At 45.5% G+C, this 21,617-nt stretch overlaps 1 protein-coding gene across 1 annotated transcript; it reads left to right on the forward strand.

Annotated features, from left to right (window-relative positions):
• The first annotated feature begins 19,534 nt into the window (after positions 1–19,534).
• LOC119943825 (olfactory receptor 4D6-like) lies at positions 19,535–20,539 on the forward strand. The gene has a single exon (XM_038764999.1). It carries the CDS (start codon positions 19,622–19,624, stop codon positions 20,537–20,539), a length of 918 nt encoding a protein of 305 aa, XP_038620927.1. The 5' UTR covers positions 19,535–19,621.
• The last annotated feature ends 1,078 nt before the right edge of the window (positions 20,540–21,617 follow it).

A 21,617-nucleotide genomic window follows, 5' to 3' on the forward strand; every position in this document is an offset into this window, starting at 1 on the left:
ATTTTTCTACTTTTGGAGAACTATAGAAAGCATGCACTGCGTCATTCGTTCATTCAATCGTATTTATTGAGCACTTACTGTGTGCAGAGCACTGTACTAAGTGCTTGGAAAGTACAATTCAGCAACAAGGAGAGACAAACCCTGCCCACAGCGGTGTCATCTTAACATGATCTTTCCTCACTTACAGCCTGATAACATTATCGTGTTTGGGAAGCAGCATAGGCTAATGGACAAAACCTGGTCTGGGAGCCAGAGGACCTGGGTTCTAATCCTGGATCTGCCATCTGTCTGCTGTGTGACCTTGGGCAAGTCACTTAACTTGAGAGACAGCATGGCACAGTGAATAGAGCATGGGCCTGGGAATCAGAAGGTCTACCGCTTGTCTGCTGAGTGACTTTGGGAAAGTCACATCACTTCTCTGTGCCTCAATCACTTCACCTGTTAAATGGAGATTGAGACGGTGAGCCCCACAGGGACTGTGTCCAACCTGAATTGCTGGTATGCACTCCAGTGCTTAGTACAGTGCCTGATGCTTAACAAATATCATTATTATTATTCTCTGTGCTCCATCTGTATAATAGGGATTAAATCCACCTCCCTTCAATTTAGACTGAGTCCTATGTGGCTCAATTGCCCCTGATTATCTTGTATCTACCCCAGTGCTTAGAACAGTGCTTGACATCTAGTAAGCGCTTAACAAATACAATAAGTAAATAAATAAATGGATAAATAAATGCCTGGTCTCTGGCTTTAGGCAAGTCACTTAACTTTTCAGGGCTTCAATTACCTCATCTGTAAAATGGAGATTAATACTGTAAACCCGATGTAAGATATTGACTGTGTCCAACCTGATTATCTTGTAGCTCTACCCCAGTGCTTAGTACAGTGCCTGGCAAAGAGTAAGTGCTTAACAACTACCATTAAAAAAGTCATTGATTGATTGATTGATTGACACTACTACCTCTACTACTATGATGAGAAGGTGAATGGAGGTGGGAGGGAGCACCGACTGCTTCAGCAGAGCCCTTATCAGAAGAATAATAGAGAAGCAGTGTTGCCTAGTGGACAGAGCCCAGGCCTGGGAATCAGAAGAAGCAGCATGGCTCAATGGAAAAAGCACGGGCTTTGGAGTCTGAGGTCACGGGTTCAAATCCTGGCTCCACCAATTGCCAGCTGTGTGAATTTGGGCAAGTCACTTAATTTCTCTGGGCCTCGGTTACCTCATCTGTAAAATGGGGATTAAGACTGTGAGCCCCCCTTGGGACAACCTGATCACCTTGTAACTTCCCCAGCGCTTAGAACAGTACTTTGCACATAGTAAGTGTTTAATAAATGCTATCATTATTATTACTATCCTGGCTCTGCCACTTGTCTGCTGTGTGATTTGGGGGCAAGTCATTTTACTTCTCTGTGCCTCAGTTACCTCATCTGTAAAATGGGGATTTAGACTGTGAGCCTCACATGGGACGTGGACTGTGTCTAACCTGATTAGCTTGTCTCTACCCCAGTGCTTAGTACCGTGCCTGGGACAGAGTAAGTGCTTAACAAATACCATTAAAAATTTAAATTAAAATAATAGTGATGATGTAATGGGGAATAGTGAGGACTGAAAAGCCTTGTCTTATACCGTCGAGTCGAAGCTGACCCTCAATGAAACCATGGACACATCTCTCCAAGAATGCCCCACTCTCCATCTGCAATCGTTCTCGTAGTGTATCCATGGAGGGTTTTTTTGGTAAAAATACAGAAATGGCTTACCATTGCCGCCTTCTGCGCAGTAAACTTGAGTCTCCTCCCTCGACTCTCTCCCATCCCGCTGCTGCCCAGCATTGGTGAGTTTTGACTTGCAGCAGATTGCCTTCCACTAGCAAGCCACTTTTAGACTGTGAGCCCACTGTTGGGTAGGGACTGTCTCTATATGTTGCCAATTTGTACTTCCCAAGCGCTTAGTACAGTGCTCTGCACATAGTAAGCGCTCAATAAATACGATTGATGATGATGATGATGATGATGCCCGAGCTAGGAATGGAATTGGCAGGCCTCTGTTTGACTCTCTCTCCCATAGCCAGCGTGAGAAGCAGTGTGGCTCAGTGGAAAGAGTCAGAGGTCATGGGTTCAAATCCCAGCTCTGTCAATTGTCAGCTGTGTGACTTTGGGTAAGTCACTTAACTTCTCTGGGCCTCAGTTACCTTGTTTGTAAAATGGGGATTAAGACTGTGAGCCCCCCGTGGGACAACCTGATCACTTTGTAACCTCCCCAGTGCTTAGAACAGTGCTTTGCACATAATAAGCGCTTATTAAATGCCATTATTATTATTATTATTATAGCTGAGACAGGCAGAGTACTGGAAACTCTCCAGGTGCAATCCTGAGAGGGGACTGAAAAGCCTAAAGGCTGTTTATATGAAGATATTTTAGAGCAATGGTGATATCTGGTCTAGTGACAAAGAAGAAAAGAAGAGGAAACCAAGGAAATTTTTGTCAGTTTAAAGAAGATGAACCTGCATGGGAACACAGAGACATTTTGTGACAAAGAAAGCTGAGAGGAAGAGACCAAGAAAGTTGGAGGCAAGAACTCCAAAACACTCTCCACAAAAAGCACTGTGAGAAAAAAAAACCAAGAACGCTTAATGTCTCCATGGTGAGTTGCTGAAGTCTTTTGGACACCATGGAAAAAAGAGTTGAGAGACCAGAAGATAAAACTGAATATTTAAAAATCCAGAAGCAGGAATTGTGGGCAATAATAGCTACAGGAACTGCTATTTTATCGGAAAGTAGACTGACCCCCGCCTTTTCCTCTGCTCCTCCTCCCCTCCCCATCACCCCTACTTCCTCGCTCTGCTCTACCCCCTTCCCCACCGCACAGCACTTGAGTATATATGTACATATTTATTATTCTATTTATTTTATTAATGATGTGCATATATCTATAATTTTATTTATTTATATTGATGCTATTGATGCCTGTCTACTTAGTAGTTTTGTTTTGTTTTGTTGTCTGTATCCCCCTTTCTAGACTGTGAGCCTGTTGTTGGGTAGGGATTGTCTTTGTTGTTGAAATGTATTTTCCAAGCGCTTAGTACAGTGCTCTGCACACAGTAAGCGCTCAATAAATACAACTGATTGAATGAATGAATGAATGAATGAATGAATGAATGAATGAATGAATGAATGGAAGCAGGTTTGAGGAATTGCTTAGAGGGACATCAGAAGTTGCAAAGGGAGGTGGAAAGGGAAATGAGAGATGGTTGGAAAGTAATTTGGATGAAGAGGAAGTTGTGTCTGAAAGAGGTCCAAAAATATAATATTGTTTATACTGTTTAGAGAAGCAGCATGGCTCAGTGGAAAGAGCCCGGGCGTTGGAGTCAGAGGTCATGGGTTCAAATCCCGGCTCTGCCAATTGTCAGCTGTGTGACTTTGGGCAAGTCACTTAACATCTCTGTGCCTCAGTTCCCTCATCTGTAAAATGGGGATTAAGATGTCAGCCCCCTGTGGGACAACCTGATCACCTTGTAACCTCCCCAGCACTTAGAACAGTGCTTTGCACATAGTAAGCGCTGAATAAAAGTCATGATTATTATTATTATTATTAAAAACTGATTTTACAGGATGTTTTCAGGAACACCCAAATAAAGAAAAACATCAAAGGACTGTAAGATTAGAGGAAAAAGAAAACCACGCCCCTCCCAATTTAAGCATCTGTTTATTGTTCTATTGTACTCCCCCAAGCATTAAGTACAGGGCTTTGCATACATTAAGTGCTCAATAAATATGACTGCATGAATGAATGAGTATTAATATAATTTGTGGAGGTGACTGTAGCTAGTTGCATCGGGGGCAATGAAACAATAATACAGTGACAAGTACACTGTACACAAAATAAAAACAAAAGTCAGTAGGGAACTGTGGGATGGAGGAAAGGAAAGTCAGCCTCCTCGTGAAGTCAGACTCCACAGTGTATCTATGGCCACATCAATGGCTCCTGCAGCCAAGACAGGAGGTTACATGAGGTCTCCTGCTGCTGGTGCTGTTCTTTTTTCTTCCATGATAGTGAAAACCAGGCCAGGCTGTGGTCTCCTTGGGGGTACGGAGGTGAGCCAGTAACCGTTCCCCAGGAGGCAACATGGGTAATGCACAAACATGGCAGGGCTAGGAGCAGGGAGGAAAGGAGGGCAAGAGTCAGCCAGTCGGTCAATTGTACTGCTGAACGCTTACTGTTTGCAGAGCACTGTACTAAGCACTTCGGAGAGTACACTATAACAATAAAAAATGACAATAATACAGACACATTCACATTCCTTGCCCACAACGAGCTTACAGTCTAGAGGGGGAGACAGACGTTAATATAAATAAATAAATTACAGATATAATAATAATAATGGTATTTGTTAAGTACTTACTATGTGCCAAGCACTATTCTAAGCGCTGGGGGAGGATACAAGGTGATCAGGCTGTCCCACGTGGGCCTCACACTCTTCATCTCCATTTTACAGATGAGGCCCAGAGAAGTTGAGTGACTTGCCCAAAGTCACACAGCTGAAGTGGCGGAGGTGGGATTAGAACCGATGACCTCCGACTCCCAAGCCCAGGCTCTTTCCACTGAGCCACGCTGCTTCTCATGTGACAGGAAACAGCATGACCTAGTGGATAGGGCATGGGCCTGCGAATATGAAGGTCCTGAGTTCTAATTCAGGCTCGGTCACTTGTCTGCTGTGTGATCTTGAGCAAGTCACTTCACCTCTCTGGGCCTCAGTTCCCTCATCTGGAAAATGGGGAATAAGGCTGCGAGCCCCATGTAGGATAGGGACCGTCTCCAACCCGATTTGCTTGTATTCACCGCAGCATTTAGTAATAATAATAATGGCATTTATTAAGTACATACTAGGTGCAAAGCACTGTTCTAAGTGCTGGGGAGGTTACAAGGTGATCAGGTTGTCCCACGGGGGGCTCACCATCTTAATCCCCATGTTACAGATGAGGGAACTGAGGCCCAGAGAAGTGAAATGACTTGCCCAAAGTCACACAGCTGACAATTGGCGGAGCCGGGATTTGAACCCCTGACCTCTGACTCCAAAGCCCGGGCTCTTTCCACTGAGCCACGCTGCTTCTCCGTGCCCGACAGCCAGTCAGCACTTAATGAATATAATGATTATTAATAAATGCCCTAAAAAAGACAATGCTTTGCTTTCTCAGGGTTTACTGAGACTGGAGAGAGTTGCAGGATGTCTTGTCGTAGGGTTCCTCAGTGTGTTTGTTCAGCGGAGAGGACGGCTGGCATTGCCCAGGGGTTTTTCTTCCCTTACTCTGGTGTGGCTTGTGTTGTTTTCTGCTGGTTGAAAGGGCCATGGGCAAGGTGTGATGATCTCTAGCTTCCTGCATACTGGCAGGGGGGGGGGGGAGGATGACCAGAGTAGTAGCACTGAGAGAGAGTTGGTCAGGTAACCGACTGGTTAGTGTTCAATCGATCCTAAGAGCCATCGCTGGTGTCTCCGGGCCCTTCTTCCAATTTCTCCTGGGACACGCCATGGGAGATCCAGGCCTGGAGCGGTGATGAGGCTGTGGCTCTCTGTCCTAAACAATCCCTGCAAGGCCGTAGAGATGACCATCACAGGGGAGAGAGGAGGAGGCTACTCCCACTGGACTACTCTAAGTTCATCCCAGTGGTCACGTTGATTTCCGAGTCAAACATCAGTCCACCTCCATGCCTTCATTCCCATCCCCGAGGAAAAGCCAAGCTCCGGGACTCACAGTCTCATCAGCCCTATGTTCACGAGCCCCGTGATGAAGCATTTGAAGAACCAGACCATGAATGCGGACATGTTGAGATTTCTGGAAGGAAAAAGGAGTTGAGATGAATGTGATAAGCACTTATTATGTGCCAGACACTGTACTAAGCCCTGAAGTAGATACAAGTTAATCGGGTTGGGCACAGTCCATGTCCCACATGGGGCTCATGGTCTTAATCCCCATTTTACAGATGAGGTAACTGAAGCACAGAGAAGTGCAGTGACCACACCCGTGGTCACACAGCAGACAAGTGGTGGAGCCTGATTTTGAACCCAGGTCCTTCGGCCTCCCGGGCCTGGGTGCTATCCATTAGACCATGCTGCTTCTTCAGGATGAAGTCAGGGATGAGAAGCAGCGTGGCTCAGTGGAAAAGAGCACGGGCTTTGGAATCAGAAGTCACAGGTTCAAATCCTGGCTCTGCCAATTGTCAGCTGTGTGACTTTGGGCAAGTCACTTCACTTCTCTGGGCCTCAGTTCCCTCATCTGTAAAATGGGGATTAAGATTGTGAGCCCCACATGGGATAACCTGATCACCTTGTATCCCCCCCAGCGCTTTGCACATAGTAAAGGCTTAATAAATGCCATCATTATTATTTAGAGAAGCAGCGTGGCTCAGCGGAAAGAGCACGGGCTTTGAAGTTAGAGTTCATGGGTTCAAATCCTGGCTCTGCCAGTTGTCAGCTGTGTGACTTTGGGCAAGTCACTTCACTTCTCTGGGCCTCACTTCCCTCATCTGTAAAATGGGGATGAGGACTGTGAGCCCCCCGTGGGAAGACCTGATGACCTTGTAACCTCCCCAGCGCTTAGAACAGTGCTGTGCACATAGTAAGTGCTTAATAAATGCCATCATTATTATCATTATTATTATTACACGGCCTATTCTGACACATTGGGCTCCGGCTTGACTTGTCACCCCAAGAACGCAGGGGCCAAGGGAGTGTTTTGAAGCAGAATTCGTGCCTTGAGCCGGAGTAAATCTCATCCTCAGCTTGTGGGAAAAAAGGTAAATATCCCTGCAGCCTCCAGCCCCAGGACTATGGTGACAGCAAGCCTGGATGAGTGGCAGAATGCCCCTAAAATTTCATCTCCTCCATGAAGTCTTCCCTGACTAAGCCGTCATTTCCTCTACCCACCCTACCCTCTGCATCTCCTACATGCTTGGCTGTGTTCCCCTTAAGCACGTTGATACTTAACCCAGCCCCACAACATTTTTGTACGCATCTTCTGCATCTCCCTGACTTGCTCCCTTTATTCATCCCGCCCTCCCAGCCCCACGGCACTTATTTACATATCTGTAATTTACTTATATTAACGTCCGACTTCCCCTCTAGACTGTGTTTGTTGTAGGCAGGAAAAGTGTCCATTCATTGTTATATTTTACTCTTCCAAGCGCTTAGGACAGTGCTCTGCACACAGTAAACGCCCAATAAAGGAGATTGAATGCATGAATGAGTGATTGAATGAAACTCTGTAGACCGTAAGGCACTTGTGGGCAGGGATCACATCTACCAGCTCTGTTGCACTTTCCCAAGCACTTAGTACAGTGTTCTGCACACAATAAGCATTAGATAAATGAGAGCCCTACTGAGAGCTCACCTCCTCCAGGAGGCCTTCCCAAACTGAGCCCCCTCCTTCCTCTTCCCCTCCTCCCCCTCCCCATTCCCCCCGCCTTACCTCCTTCCTCTCCCCACAGCACCTGTATATATGTATATATGTTTGTACGTATTTATTACTCTATATTTATTTTATTTGTACATATTTTTTCTATTTATTTTATTTTGTTAATATGTTTTGTTTTGTTCTCTGTCTCCCCCTTGTAGACTGTGAGCCCACTGTTGGGGAGGGACCGTCTCTATACGTTGCCAACTTGTACTTCCCAAGCGCTTAGTCCAGTGCTCTGAACACAGTAAGCGCTCAATAAATATGATTGAACGAATGAATGAATATGTTGCCAACTTGTACTTCCCAAGCGCTCAGTACAGTGCTCTGCACACAGTAAGCGCTCAATAAATACGATTGAATGAATGAATGAATGAATAAATATCATTGATTGACTGACATTCTTCTATTCTATTAGTTCTCCTATGTCTAATTTATTTAAATTGATCTTATTTATTTATTCAATTAAATAAAAATAAATTAAATTGAATTTAATTTATTTATTTTAATGTCTGTCTCCCCCTTGTGGACTGTAATCTCTTTGAGGGCCTGCGTCTCAAGGACCTCGTTGATTGCATCTATCAACTCTAGCATGTTGTACTTTCCAAACTGTTTAGTTCAGTCCTCTGCACACAGTAAGCACTCAATAAATACCGCTGATGACTGACTGATCACCCTTGATGTCCCTGGGATCAGTTATCATGACCCACCCCTGGGTTACTAAGGGGTGGCCAGCTAGTCTTGAGGCAGGGGTGTGGAAAGAAAACAATGGGAAAAATGAGAGAGGAGATGGGGAAGAGGAAATAGAAAAGAAACTACCGAAAAACAGAACACAGAGACATGAGCTGAATAGCCAGAGACATAGAAACACACATAGCCAAACACACATATACATATTGTTGCTGTATTGTACTTTCCAAGCACTTAGTAATAATAATAATAATAATGATGATGGCATTTATTAAGTGCTTACTATGTGCAAAGCACTGTTCTAAGTGCTGGGGAGGTTACAAGGTGATCAGGTTGTCCCACGGGGGGCTCACAGTCTTAATCCCCATTTTCCTGATGAGGGAACTGAGGCCCAGAGAAGTGAAGTGACTTGCCCAAAGTCACACAGCTGACAATGGGGATTTGAACCCAGGACCTCTGACTCCAAAGCCTGTGCTCTTTCCACTGAGCCATGCTGCTTCTCTGCAGTTCTCTGTGCACAGTAAGAGCTCAATAAATATGATTAGTGGATAGAGCCCAGGCCCGGGAGTCAGAAGGACCTGGCTTCTAATCCCACCTCTGCCATTTGTCTGCTGTGTGACCTTGGGCAAGTTGCTTACCTTCTCTGGGCCTCAGTTACCTCATCTGTAAAATGGGGATTAAGATTGTTAGCCCTTTGCAGGATAAAGACTGCATACAACCTGAATAGAGAAGCTGCATGGCTTAGTGGAAAGAGCACGGGTTTGGGAGTCAAGAAGTTGTGGGTTCTAATCCCAGCTCTGTCACTTATCAGCTGTGTGACTTTGGGCAAGTCACAACTTCTCTGTGCCTCAGTTACCTCAGCTGTAAAATGGGGATTAAGACTGTGAACCCCACGTGGGACAACCTGATTACCTTGTACCTACCCCAGCACTTAGAACAGTAAGGTTGGCACACAGTAACTGCTTAACTAAAACCATCATTATTATTATTATTACCTTTTATCTACCCCAGTGCTTAGTACAGTGCCTGGCACATAGTAAGTGCTTAAACGAATCCCACAATTATTATAATTAATGTCTTGAGAAGAGTAGGGAACCCAGAAGAGAGCCTAGTGGAATGTGCATGGGTAGAAAATGAGAGGCAGGAGAGGAGCCAGAGATATGGAGTGAGATTCAGCTGGGTACGATGTCCATGAAATTGGGAGTTGAATGGAATTTTGAAGAGATGAAACGGGTTACAGGTTCCCACACTTAAAAATCATTTTCTAAAAAAAACATTTCTGTATTCAGAATCGCAAATCTGAGAATCCCCTCTAGACTGTAAGCTCCTTGTGGGCAGAGAACATGTCTACCAACTCTATTATATTATCCTCTCCTAAGATTTTAGTACAGTAAGCATTCAATAAATAACAATAATAATTGTGGTGTTTGTTAAGCGCTTACCGTGTGGCATCATCATCATCATCCATCATATTTATTGAGCGCTTACTGTGTGCAGAGCACTGTACTAAGTGCTTGGGAAGTACAAATTGGCAACATATAGAGACAGTCCCTACCCAACAGTGGGCTCACAGTCTAAAAGTGGCGGGCACTGTACTAAGCACTGGGTTAGATGCAAGCAAATTGGGTTGGACATGGTCCCTGTCCCATGTGGGGCTCGCAGTCTTAATGATTGATTGATTGATCGAAAGGACTTACCGTTCCCTCCCTGGATGTAGCCTTTGGAGTTTCAGGTGGATTCACGCGGTTCCTCTCACATACGTCCTCTCCTGCTCCCCTCTCTTTCGCTCAGGCAGCAAGCCATCAACAATGTTGTAGGTGACGACATCACGACCAGGGGTGGGACCAGTGATTTCATAGTAAGGAGGCAACATGGCAACTGAAGATGGGGCCCATGTTTGTGGCTTGCACTGGGGTTTCCAGTCTGGACTGGGCCCTGTGGTCGGCCGGGCCAGCTCCGCGGATTGGGAAGGCTTTCTAACAATTGATTCAGTGTATTGGCACTAGGGCTTCTGGGAAGACTCAGGGCCAAACAGTAGTGGCCAGTTATTAGTGTGACCTTGAGGAAGTCAGGTCATTTCTCTGAGCCTCAGTTGCCTCATCTGTAAAATGGGGATTGAGACTGTGAGCCCCACTTGTGACAGGGACCGTGTCCAACCCGATTTGCTTGTATCCACCCCAGCGTTTAGTAGAGTGCCTCACACATAGTAAGTGTTTAGCAAATACCATAATTATTATTATGAATTATTGCTTAGAGACCCAAATCACTGGACCATGGACAAGATTTGCGGCCTTGCTTGACTCCGTAAAGTGTTGATAGGAATAACGTCAGTGTAATATACGTGGCCACGGTCGGTTCTGCCATATCCATGTGTCTTCACTATACTTTTTGGATAGAACACCATTAGAGAATTAGATTGTTGGTCCAGGATTGCAAGTCTGTTTGGATTCAGCTCAACACTATGTCTGACTTCACAGTTTTTAGTTTTGTTTGTTTTGGAGTTTTTTAGTATTTGTTAAATGCTTACTATGTGCTGGGCACTTTATTAAGCACTGGGTAGATATCAGGTTGGACATAGTCCCTGTCCCACATGGGGTTCATAATCTTAATACCCATTTTACAGATGGGGTATCTGAGGCACAGAGAAGTGAAGAGACTTGCCTAAGGTTACACAGCAGACTAGTAGCTGAGCTCTGAAGCGCTCCGAAACACCCTGCCCCAGGTTTCCAAGCTAGGGCACACAAGCTGCTTTGGACTTAAATTTTACTGCTGATTTCTTCCATTATTCATTCATTGATTCATTCATTCATTTAATCATGTTTATTGAGTGCTTACTGTGTGCAGAGCACTGTACTAAATACTTGGAAAGTACAATTCAGCAATAAAGAAAGGCAATCCCTGCCCACACCAGGTTTACCAGTCTAGAAGCGGGGAGACAGACATCAAAACAAGTAAACAGGCATCAGTATAAATAAATAGAATTATTCATTCCTTCATTCAATCGTATTCATTGAGTGCTTACTGTGTGCAGAACACTGTACTAAGCGCTTGGGAAGTACAAGTCAGTAACATAGAGATGGTCCCTACCCAACAATTGGCTCACAGTCTAGAAGAGGGAGACAGACAACAAAACAAAACGTGTAGACAGGTGTCAGAATTATAGATATAGACACATCAAAACCAGTAAACAGGCATTAATATTAATAATAGAATTATAGATATGTACATTTATACACAAGTGCTGTGGGGAGGGGAGAGGTGAGTAGAGGAAAGGGAATGAGTCGGGGTAAGAGGCGGGGAGGGGGAGCTGAAGGAAAGGGGGGCTTAGTCTGGGAAGGCCTCTTGGAGGAGGTGAGCCTTCGGTAGGGCTTTGAAGGGGGGGAAGTGTGATTGTTTGGCAGATTTGAGGAGGGAGGGCATTCCAGGCCACATTTAGGACATAGGCCAGAGGTCGTTGGCGGGACAGGCAAGAACGAGGCACAGTGCGGAGGTTAGAGGCAGAGGAGCAGAGTGTGCAGAATGGGCTGGAGAAGGAGAGAAGGGAGGTGAGGTAGGAGGGGGTGAGATGATGGACAGCTTTGAAGCCAATAGTGAGGAGTTTTGGCTTGATACGGAGGTTGATGGGCAACCACTGGAGATTTTTAAGGAAGGGGGTGACCTGCCCAGAGCGTTTCTGTAGAAAAATAATCTGGGCAGCAGATTAGCTCCCTCTAGACTGTAAATTCTATTTAAGCAGGGAACATATCTACCAACTCTGTTGTACTTGGTACAATGCCCTGAACCAGTAAATACTCACTAAACATCACTGGTTGTTTGATAAAGACACTTTTAAAATTGGGCAAATTGAGTACAATTCTTTCATGATGGCTGCTACTGCCTTTGGCCACTGTTTTTGATTCCTGAATAACAGCTGTATAGACAGTCTGGCCAAATGGAGTAAAGTTCGAGGATCTTCCATAAAATTCAGATCCTATCAATCAATTGATGGTATTTATTGCAAAGCACTCTCCTAAGTACTTTCCCCCTTCTAGACTGTGAGCCCGTTGTTGGGTAGGGACCGTCTCTATATGTTGCCGACTTGTACTTCCCAAGCGCTTAGTACAATGCTCTGCACACAGTAAGTGCTCAATAAATATGGTTGAATGAATTAATGAATGGGAGAGTACAATACAAAAGAGTTGCTAGACATGACCCCTTCCCACAAGGAGTCTACAGCCTAGAGCGGAAGACAAACATTAAAATAGACCACAGATAAGAGAAATGGGGAAATGTAAGGATTCATTATAGAACACTGGACTGGGAGTCGGTAGGTCATGGGTTCTAATCCTGCCACTTGTCTGCTGTGTGACCATAGGCAAGACACTTCACTTCTCTGTGCCTTGGTTACCTCATCTGTAAAATGGGGTTGGAAACTGTGAGCCCCACATGGGACAGGGACTGTGTCCAACTCGATTTCCTTGTATCTACTCCAGCGCTTAGTACAGTACTTGGCACATAGTAAGTACTTAATAAATATTGCAATTCATTCATTCATTGAATCATATTTATTGAGCACTTACTGTGTGCAGAGCACTGTACTAAGCGCTTGGGAAGTACAAGTTGGCATCATATAGAGATGGTCCCTGCCCAACAACGGGCTCACAGTCTAGAAGAGGGAGACGGACAACAAAACAAAACATGTGGACAGGTGTCAAGTCATCAGAACAAATAGAATTAAAGCTAAATGCACATCATTAACAAATTAAATAGAATAGTAAATATGTACAAGTAAAATAAATAGAGTAATAAATCTGTACAAACATGTACAGGTGCTAAGGGGAGGGGAAGGAGGTAGGGCGGAGGGGATCATCATCATCATCATCAGTCATATTTATTGAGCGCTTACTGTGTGCAGAGCACTGTACTAAGCGCTTGGGAAGTACAAATTGGCAACATATAGAGACAGTCCCTACCCAGCAGTGGGCTCACAGTCTTAAAGGGGGAGACAGAGAACAAAACCAAACATACTAACAAAATAAAATAAATAGAATAGATATGTACAAGTAAAATAAATAAATAAATAAATAAATAGAGTAATAAATATGTACAAACATATATACATATATACAGGTGCTGTGGGGAAGGGAAGGAGGTAAGATGAGGGGGATGGAGAGGGGGGCAAGGGGGAGAGGAAGGAAGGGGCTCAGTCTGGGAAGACCTCCTGGAGGAGGTGAGCCTTGAAGGGAGGAAGAGAGCTAGCTTGGCGGATGTGTGGAGGCCAGGGGAAGTACGTGGGCCAGGGGTCGACGGCGGGACAGGCGAGAACAAGGTACAGTGAGGAGGTTAGCAGCAGAGGAGCGGAGGGATTATTATTATTGCAATTATTATTAAGTGCCGGGGACTGGGGATAAGGTGACTCTCAGGTGCCTTTAAGGGGTGCGTAGATGATGCAGAGAGAAAGGCAAAGGGGAAGTGAGGGCTTAAATCAGATGTGTCCTTTTGGCAGGGACATTTTGAGACCCAAAAATGCAAGTACTGGGATTGTTTTATCATCTTCTCAACTCGAGCCTCCCTCCAGGCTCGCATCTCCTCCTGCCTTCAGGACATCTCCATCTGGATGTCCGCCCGCCACCTAAAGCTCAACATGTCGAAGACTGAGCTCCTTGTCTTCCCTCCCAAACCTTGTCCTCTCCCTGACTTTCCCATCTCTGTTGACGGCACTACCATCCTTCCCGTCTCACAAGCCCGCAACCTTGGTGTCATCCTCGACTCCGCTCTCTCATTCACCCCTCACATCCAAGCCGTCACCAAAACCTGCCGGTCTCAGCTCCGCAACATTGCCAAGATCCGCCCTTTCCTCTCCATCCAAACCGCTACCCTGCTAATTCAAGCTCTCTTCCTATCCCGTCTGGACTACTGCACTAGCCTTCTCTCTGATCTCCCATCCTCGTGTCTCTCTCCACTTCAATCCATACTTCATGCTGCTGCCCGGATTATCTTTGTCCAGAAACGCTCTGGACATATCACTCCCCTCCTCAAAAACCTCCAATGGCTACCGATCAATCTGCGCATCAGGCAGAAACTCCTCACCCTGGGCTTCAAGGCTCTCCATCACCTCGCCCCCTCCTACCTCACCTCCCTTCTCTCCTTCTACTGCCCAGCCCGCACCCTCCGCTCCTCTGCCGCTAATCTCCTCACTGTACCTCGCTCTCGCCTGTCCCGCCATCGACCCCCGGCCCACGTCATCCCCCGGGCCTGGAATGCCCTCCCTCTGCCCATCCGCCAAGCTAGCTCTCTTCCTCCCTTCAAGGCCCTGCTGAGAGCTCACCTCCTCCAGGAGGCCTTCCCAGATTGAGCCCCTTCTTTCCTCTCCCCCTCGTCCCCCTCTCCATCCCCCCGCCTTACCGCCTTCCCCTCCCCACAGCACCTGTATATATGTATATATGGTTGTACATATTTATTACTCTGTTTATTTATTTATTTATTTATTTTACTTGTACATTTCTATCCTACTTATTTTATTTTGTTGGTATGTTTGGTTCTGTTCTCTGTCTCCCCCTTTTAGACTGTGAGCCCACTATCGGGTAGGGACTGTCTCTATGTGATGCCAATTTGTACTTCCCAAGCGCTTAGTACAGTGCTCTGCACATAGTAAGCGCTCAATAAATACGATTGATTGATTGATTGATTGATTGAATGTCCAGAGGGGCAGTTAGGTCTTTGGGGAGGACTCCAGGAGACTGAGTATCTCCTCCTGGTATTTTTCTGCATTTTGTGTAGTTGGTTAACCCCCAGGAACTTTTAATAACTCCCATTGCTATTGCTAACACCATTCGATTGCAAGTTGTGTTTCCTTAACAGAGCCCAACAGTATTCCCTGGGCTGATTATGATATTAAGCCCTCAAGATCAGGTCTAGGGAACTGATGTCGAGTGAAGAGGTGATGAGATGGAGGGTGGGGAATCTATGAAGAATGCTTCTCCTGGAGTCTCACCCTTTCCAATCTGAAGATAGGTGAGGAAACACTGTATTCTCAAGTACACGAGAGAATTTTCTCTTTCGTTTAAGGATGACTATTACTTTAGGGTGGAGGTCTATGGGCACTAAAAGCTCAAACTTCCCTTTGAAATGAATCGTATTTTTAATGAGGCTGCGAATGCATTTAAGCGTGTTAAAATTGGAAGATGTTGGGTGTAAGTTCTGCTGGATCTTTAGAGGAACAAGGAAGAGGTGGGGCAATTATTCTGATTATCCAAGCCTCCCAGAAATATACTAGTGAGGAAAGGGATTTTTCTGGCATGTGTTACCCGCATTATTTGTACACTCCACATTACCTAATGGCTTTGGGTAATCACTGTATAAACACAGTGTTGACATTATTTGCAGAAGACAGGGCCAGTCTCCTCTCAAGAATGGGGAGAAAACACCAGTTTCTGCTTTCCTGTCTGTAATATCAGGACTTTGGTGTCAGGCAGAACACAGAAACTGGGTGCTGGTACCTCCGCAAATGGAGAAGATGATGAGCACATGCAGTAGGTCCTCAAAAAAATGTCAAAAGTGAAAAACAAAGAGAGGCAAGGTAGAGTCCTATCACCAGGTTTGGACTCTGAAGTCAATGACTCTGCAACCTTTTTTTCATGTTGAAAAGTGAGCAAAGGTGAGAATGATGCAGTTCCCAGGAGGAACAATCTATCTCCAGGTTCAGAGCAGGAAACCAGGGTGTTCTAAGATACTGCTGAATTAATTAATTAATTCATTCATTCATTCAATCGTATTTATTGAGCACTTACTGTGTGCAGAGCACTGTACTAAGCACTTGGAAAGTACAATTCAGCAACAGAGAGAGACAATCCCTACCCAACAACAGGCTCACAGTCCAGACAGGGGAGACAGTAAACAAAACAAAACAAGTAGATATGCATCATTAGCATCAAAAACAGTTAAATAGTATTATAGATATATATATACATCATTAATAAAATAGAGTAATAAATATACAAAAATATACACAAGTGCTGGGGGGCAAGGAAGGGGGTAGAGCAGAGGGAGGGAGGAGGGGTAATGGGGAGGGGAGAAGAAACCAAGGAAAAGAGGTACTCAGTATGGGAAGACCTCCTGGAAGAGGTGAACTCTCAGTAGGACTTTGAAGAGGGGAAGAGAGCTAGTTTGGTGGATGTTAGGAGGGAGGGCATTCTAGACCAGAGCTAGGACATGGGACAGGGGTTAATGGCGGGACAGGTGAGAACGAGGCCCAATGAAGAGGTTAGCGGCAGCAGAGGAGCAGAGGGTGTGGGCTGGGCTGGAGAAGGAGATAAGGGAGGTGAGGTAGGAGGGAACAAGGTGATGGAGAGCTTTGGAGCCAATAGTGAGGACTTTTTGCTTAAAGCGAAGGTTGATAAGCAACCACTGGAGATTTTTGAGGAGGGGAGTAACATGCCCAAGGCGTTCTATAGAAAGATAATCCGGGCAGCAGAGTGAAGTATAGACTGAAGCAGGGAGAGACAAAAGGATGGGAGATCAGAAAAGAGACTGATGCAGTAATCCAGTCAGGATATGATGAGAGGTAGTGGTTTGGATGGAGAGGAAAAGCAAATCTTGGTGATACTGTGAAGGTGAAATAGGCAGGTTTTGGTGGCATATTGGATGTGTGGGGTGAATGAGAGAGAGTGGAGTCAAGGATGACATCAAGGTTGAGGGCTTGTGAGACGGGAAGGATGGTAGTGCCGTCCGCAGTTGCAGGAAAGTCAGCGAGAGGACAGGGTTTGGGAGGGAAGCTCAGTCTTGGACATGTGGAATTTTAGGTGGTGGGGGGATCATCCAGGTTGAGATGCCCTGAAGGCAGGAAGAGATACGAGTCTGGAGGGAGGGAGAGAGAACAGGAGAGGAGATGTAGATTTGGATGTCATCTGCATAAAGACAATAGTTGAAGCCGTGGAAGCTAATGAATTCACCAAGGGAGTGAGTATAGATGGCGAACAGAAGGGGGATGAAGAACTGACCCTTGAGGAATCCCTACAGATAGGAGATGGGAGGAGGAGGAGGAGCCAGGAAAGGAGACTGAGATTGAACAGCCAGAGAGATGAGGAGAACCAGGAGAGGACGGAGTCTGGGAAGCCAAGGTTGTATAGCATGTTGAGGAGAAGGGGATGGTCCACAGTGTCAGAGGCAACTGAGAGGTCGAGGAGGATTAGGATAGAGTAGGAGCCATTGGATTTGGCAAGAAGGAGGTCATTGGTGACCTTTGAGAGGGTGGTTTCGGTGGAGTGGAGGGGATGGAAGCTAAATTGGAGGGGGTCCCGGAGAGACTTGTAGTTGAGGAATTTGAGGCAGTGAGTGTAGATGACTAACTTTAGGAGTTTGGAAAAGAAGGTTACAAGGGAGATAGGGCAATAACTGAAAGTGGCAGTGGGGTCAAGAGAGGGTTTTTTTAAGATGGGGCAGACTTGGGCATGTTTGAAGGTAGAGGAGAAGAAGCCACTGGAAAGTGAGCAGTTGAAGTTGGAAGTTAAGGAGAGGAGGAGGGTAGGGGTGAGAGTTTTTATAAGATGAGTGGGAATGGGGTCTGAAGCACAGTTGGAGGGGGTGGCACTTGAGAGGAGGGAGGAGATCTCCTCCGATGATACTGCTGGGAAGGATGGGAAAGTAGAGGAGGGGGTAAACTGACAGGAGGCAGAAACAGAAGACATAGGGAGGCAGAGAGTGGGGAAGTGAGACAAAGCAGTGGGAGATGCCGAGAGAAAAAAGGAGGTAGGAAAAGGCAGAGGGAGATGGAGAGAGGCAGAGGGAGGTGGGATGAGACAGAGGGAGGTGAAGAAAGGCAGAGGGAGATGGAGAGGGGCAGAGGAAGGTACAGTCACGTAAAGGGAGGAAGAGCTAACCAAAACAGAGACTGCACCATAAAACATATAGAAGGGGGAGGGGAAGTGTAGAAGGAGGAGAGAGGAGGTAAGAGAGTTAGGATAAAGAGCCTTTCTTTGTGGTCCAGTTTTGACCTTCCAGTTTGATTTCTGCAAAAGACAGATAATAAACAGAGTTCAGCATATATCGGAACAAGTCAGTCCAAGTGCTTAGTACAGTGCTCTGCACACAGTAAGCACTCAATAAATACAATTGAATGAGTGTATGTATGAATGAATGATATCATTTTTCCCTCCATCATGGATCTAAATGATGATGATAATAATAATAACTGTGGTATTTAACAATGATAATAATGATGGTATTTGTTAAGTGCTTACTATGTGCAAAGCACTGTTCTAAGCGTTGGGGGGATACAAGGGGATCAGGTTGTCCCATGTGGGGCTCATAGTCTTAATCCCCATTTTACGGATGAGGGAACTGAGGCACAGAGAAGTGAAGTGACTTGCCCAAAGTCACACAGCTGACAATTGGCAGAGCCGGGATTTGAACCCCTGACCTCTGACTCCAAAGCCCGGGCTCTTTCCACTGAACCACGCTGCTTCTGTTAAGAGTTTACTGTGTGCCCGGCACTATACTAAGCTCTGGGGTGGATACAAGCAAATCAGGTTGGACACAGTCCCTGTCCCACATGGGGCTCACAGTCTCGATCTCCATTTAACAGATGAGTTAACTGAGGCCCTGGGAAGTGAAGTGACTTGCCCCAGATCACGCAGCAGAAAAGTGGAGGAGCCTGGATTAGAACCCATGAGCTCTGACTCTCAGGCCTGGGCTCTGTCCACTAGGCCATGCTGATGATTAAATTATTGTTGATCATTCCCATATATGTTGATCTATGTTGTAGATAGTGTAAAACACCATATGATAAAGTATAGTCAAAATAGAGTGGAAAGAGAAGCAGCATAGCCAGCAGTGGATAGATCATGGGCCTGGGAATCAGAACGACCTGGGTTCTAATCCCAGCTCTACCATGTACCTGCTATGTGATGCTTAGTACAGTGTTCTGCACACAGTAAGCGCTCAATAAATACGATTGAATGAATGATCTTAACTTTTTGTTGCCTCAGTTACTTCAATTGTAAAATGGGGATTGAAACTATGAGCCCCATAGTCTCCAGTGCCCAGCGTGTATCTACCAGAGTGCTTAGTACGGTGCCTGGAACATAGTAGGCACTTAACAAATATCATAAAAATAAGACCGAAAGCCTGAGTCAGAAGTTCTGGGTTTTAATCCCAACTCTGCTTCTGGCCTGCAGTGTGATCGTAGCCAAGTGACTTCACTTCTCTGTGTCTCAGTTCCCTCTTCTGTAAAGTGGGAATGATAATAGCTGCCTTTCCCTACATCTCAGGAATGTGATAAGAGTAAAATGAGATAGTATTGGGAAAAAGCTTTGGAAACTAAGAGTACTATACAGATGCAAAGAATCATCATTATGACACTCAAACTCTAATTACATTCTTTTCCTCAAAGTCGAACTTTTTTTTTTAAAGGTGTTTGTTCAGCTATGTTCCAGGCACTGTACTAAGCACTGGGATAGATACGAACTTATCAGGTTGGACCTTTGTGAAGTTCTTCTACACAGTGGAAATGGAAAACCACACCAGGGTGAAAGAACTTATCTTCTTAGCATTTATGGAGTTTCGAGAGCTGGAGATTTTCCTGTTTGTAGCATTCCTCACAGTGTATGTTACAGGCGTGCTGGGAAACGTGCTTATTGTGGTCACTGTGACCAAAGATTCTCTACTCCACACACCCATGTACTTCCTGCTTCGAAACAAGGCAGTCCTGGATATCATTTTTCCCTCCATCATGTTTCCTAAGTTCCTGGTCGACCTTCTGTCTGAGAAAAAGACCATCTCCTTCAATGGCTGCATGACTCAGATGTTTTTCTTCCACTTCATCGGGGGAGCTGATATCTTCTTTCTCTCAGTGATGGCTTTAGACCGATACCTTGCCATCTCTAGGCCGCTGCGCTACGTGACCCTCATGAGACAGGAAACATGGATGGGGCTGGTCATGGCTTCATGGGTGGGTGGGGGTTTGCATTCCATTGTTCAGATCATTCTGATGTTCCCTTTACCTTTCTGTGGCCCCAACGTCCTTCAAGCTTTTTACTGTGATGTCCCCCAGGTCCTCAAACTTGCCTGCACTGACACATCTACCCTTGAGTTGTTGATGGTCTCCAACAACGGATTGGTGACTTCACTGTGGTTCCTCTTGCTGCTGGGATCCTACGCGGCCATCTTGGTGATGCTAAGATCCCATTCGGGAGAAGGGAGGAGGAAAATGCTCTCCACCTGCACCTCCCATATCATGGTGGTGACTGTTCATTTTGTGCCAAGCATCTACATCTACTGTCGTCCCTTCACCGTCCTGCCCATGGACACAGCCATTTCCCTGACCAATACTGGTGTTACGCCCATGTTGAACCCCATGATATATGCCCTGAGGAACAAGGAGATGAGGACAGCCATGAGGAGATTAAAAGGACAACAAGACTTCTGAAGGGGAATGAATAATGAGACTCAGATTGGGGTGGGGGGGAAGCAAAAAATGATAAGGCTTGAAGTAAACTGTCAGGCTTCTAGGTGGGGATTCCAAAAGGATTCATGGGAGAACTTCTCCCTGAAATACGGACTGGCAAAGTGCTTTCTCATGTTTCCAGGTGAAGGAGGAAAATAGGATAATTTGGGGACCCCCAAGTCTAGAAAACAGCGCGTGAAGAATGGGGCAAGCTGCATCAATTCACTTTCTCCTCAGTTCCACTGTCCAACCTAAACAAGCTCCTAGGTCTTCTCTTTCTGTGATCTCCCCATCTTTGACCAAGGCCCTGTCCATTTCCGGAATCCTTAGTAGGTGGGAAGGGATTGAGATGGGATGCATACTGATTACTCATCACTAACTCTAGGAGGAGATATGGTGGAGAAAGAGCTTGAAATTAAAGACTAAGATCACTCAGTAAATAAGAGGGGGTATGACTGAGAGAGAACTGAAAATGAATTGTCGAGTATTTACACAACTTCCCAAAAGAAACCTGGTGATACGGGTCAGCCTTGGAAGACAAAAGACTCAGAAGCAGTTAGAGCCTGTGTCCTCCTACCATGGCTTTAATTTCCCCTGAGTGTTTGCTATGAGACTGCAAACCAAACTCCCAAAATGGTGGAGTGAGTTTTGCCTCCAGAACCCAGGAGAATTCTTTTCTAGTCACAGGGCACTTTCCACATGAAAATCTCAGAGGGACTCCCCGCCTACTTCTATAGCCTAATCCTTACATCCCCCTGCCCTTCCACATTTTCTAAAGACGAGCCCAGAGGAGATAAAGGATTAAGAATCTCAGTATCAGAAGGAATCTAATTTCCTGCAGGGATTCCTCCAAATAGGAACAATTTGTCCTTCATTTTATTTTTTACTGATGCAAGCGGAAGTAGCAACCTTCCACTCACCCAAATCATCTCTTAGATGCTGGTATGGTGCAAGTGTGATGTCTTAACCAGTGGAGAAATCTGCAAGGTGAGAGGAGATAGTAGAGCTACTATCTCAGGATAGGGATCCAAAGTTACTGCAATCCAGAGCAAGGGTAGGT

Source organism: Tachyglossus aculeatus, chromosome 22, assembly GCF_015852505.1.
Source record: "Tachyglossus aculeatus isolate mTacAcu1 chromosome 22, mTacAcu1.pri, whole genome shotgun sequence".
NCBI lineage: Eukaryota > Metazoa > Chordata > Mammalia > Monotremata > Tachyglossidae > Tachyglossus > Tachyglossus aculeatus.

Bases quoted from the DNA above. Each gene is read 5' to 3' on its own strand.
- LOC119943825 (XM_038764999.1), top strand. From the start codon at position 19,622: ATGGAAAACCACACCAGGGTGAAAGAACTTATCTTCTTAGCATTTATG.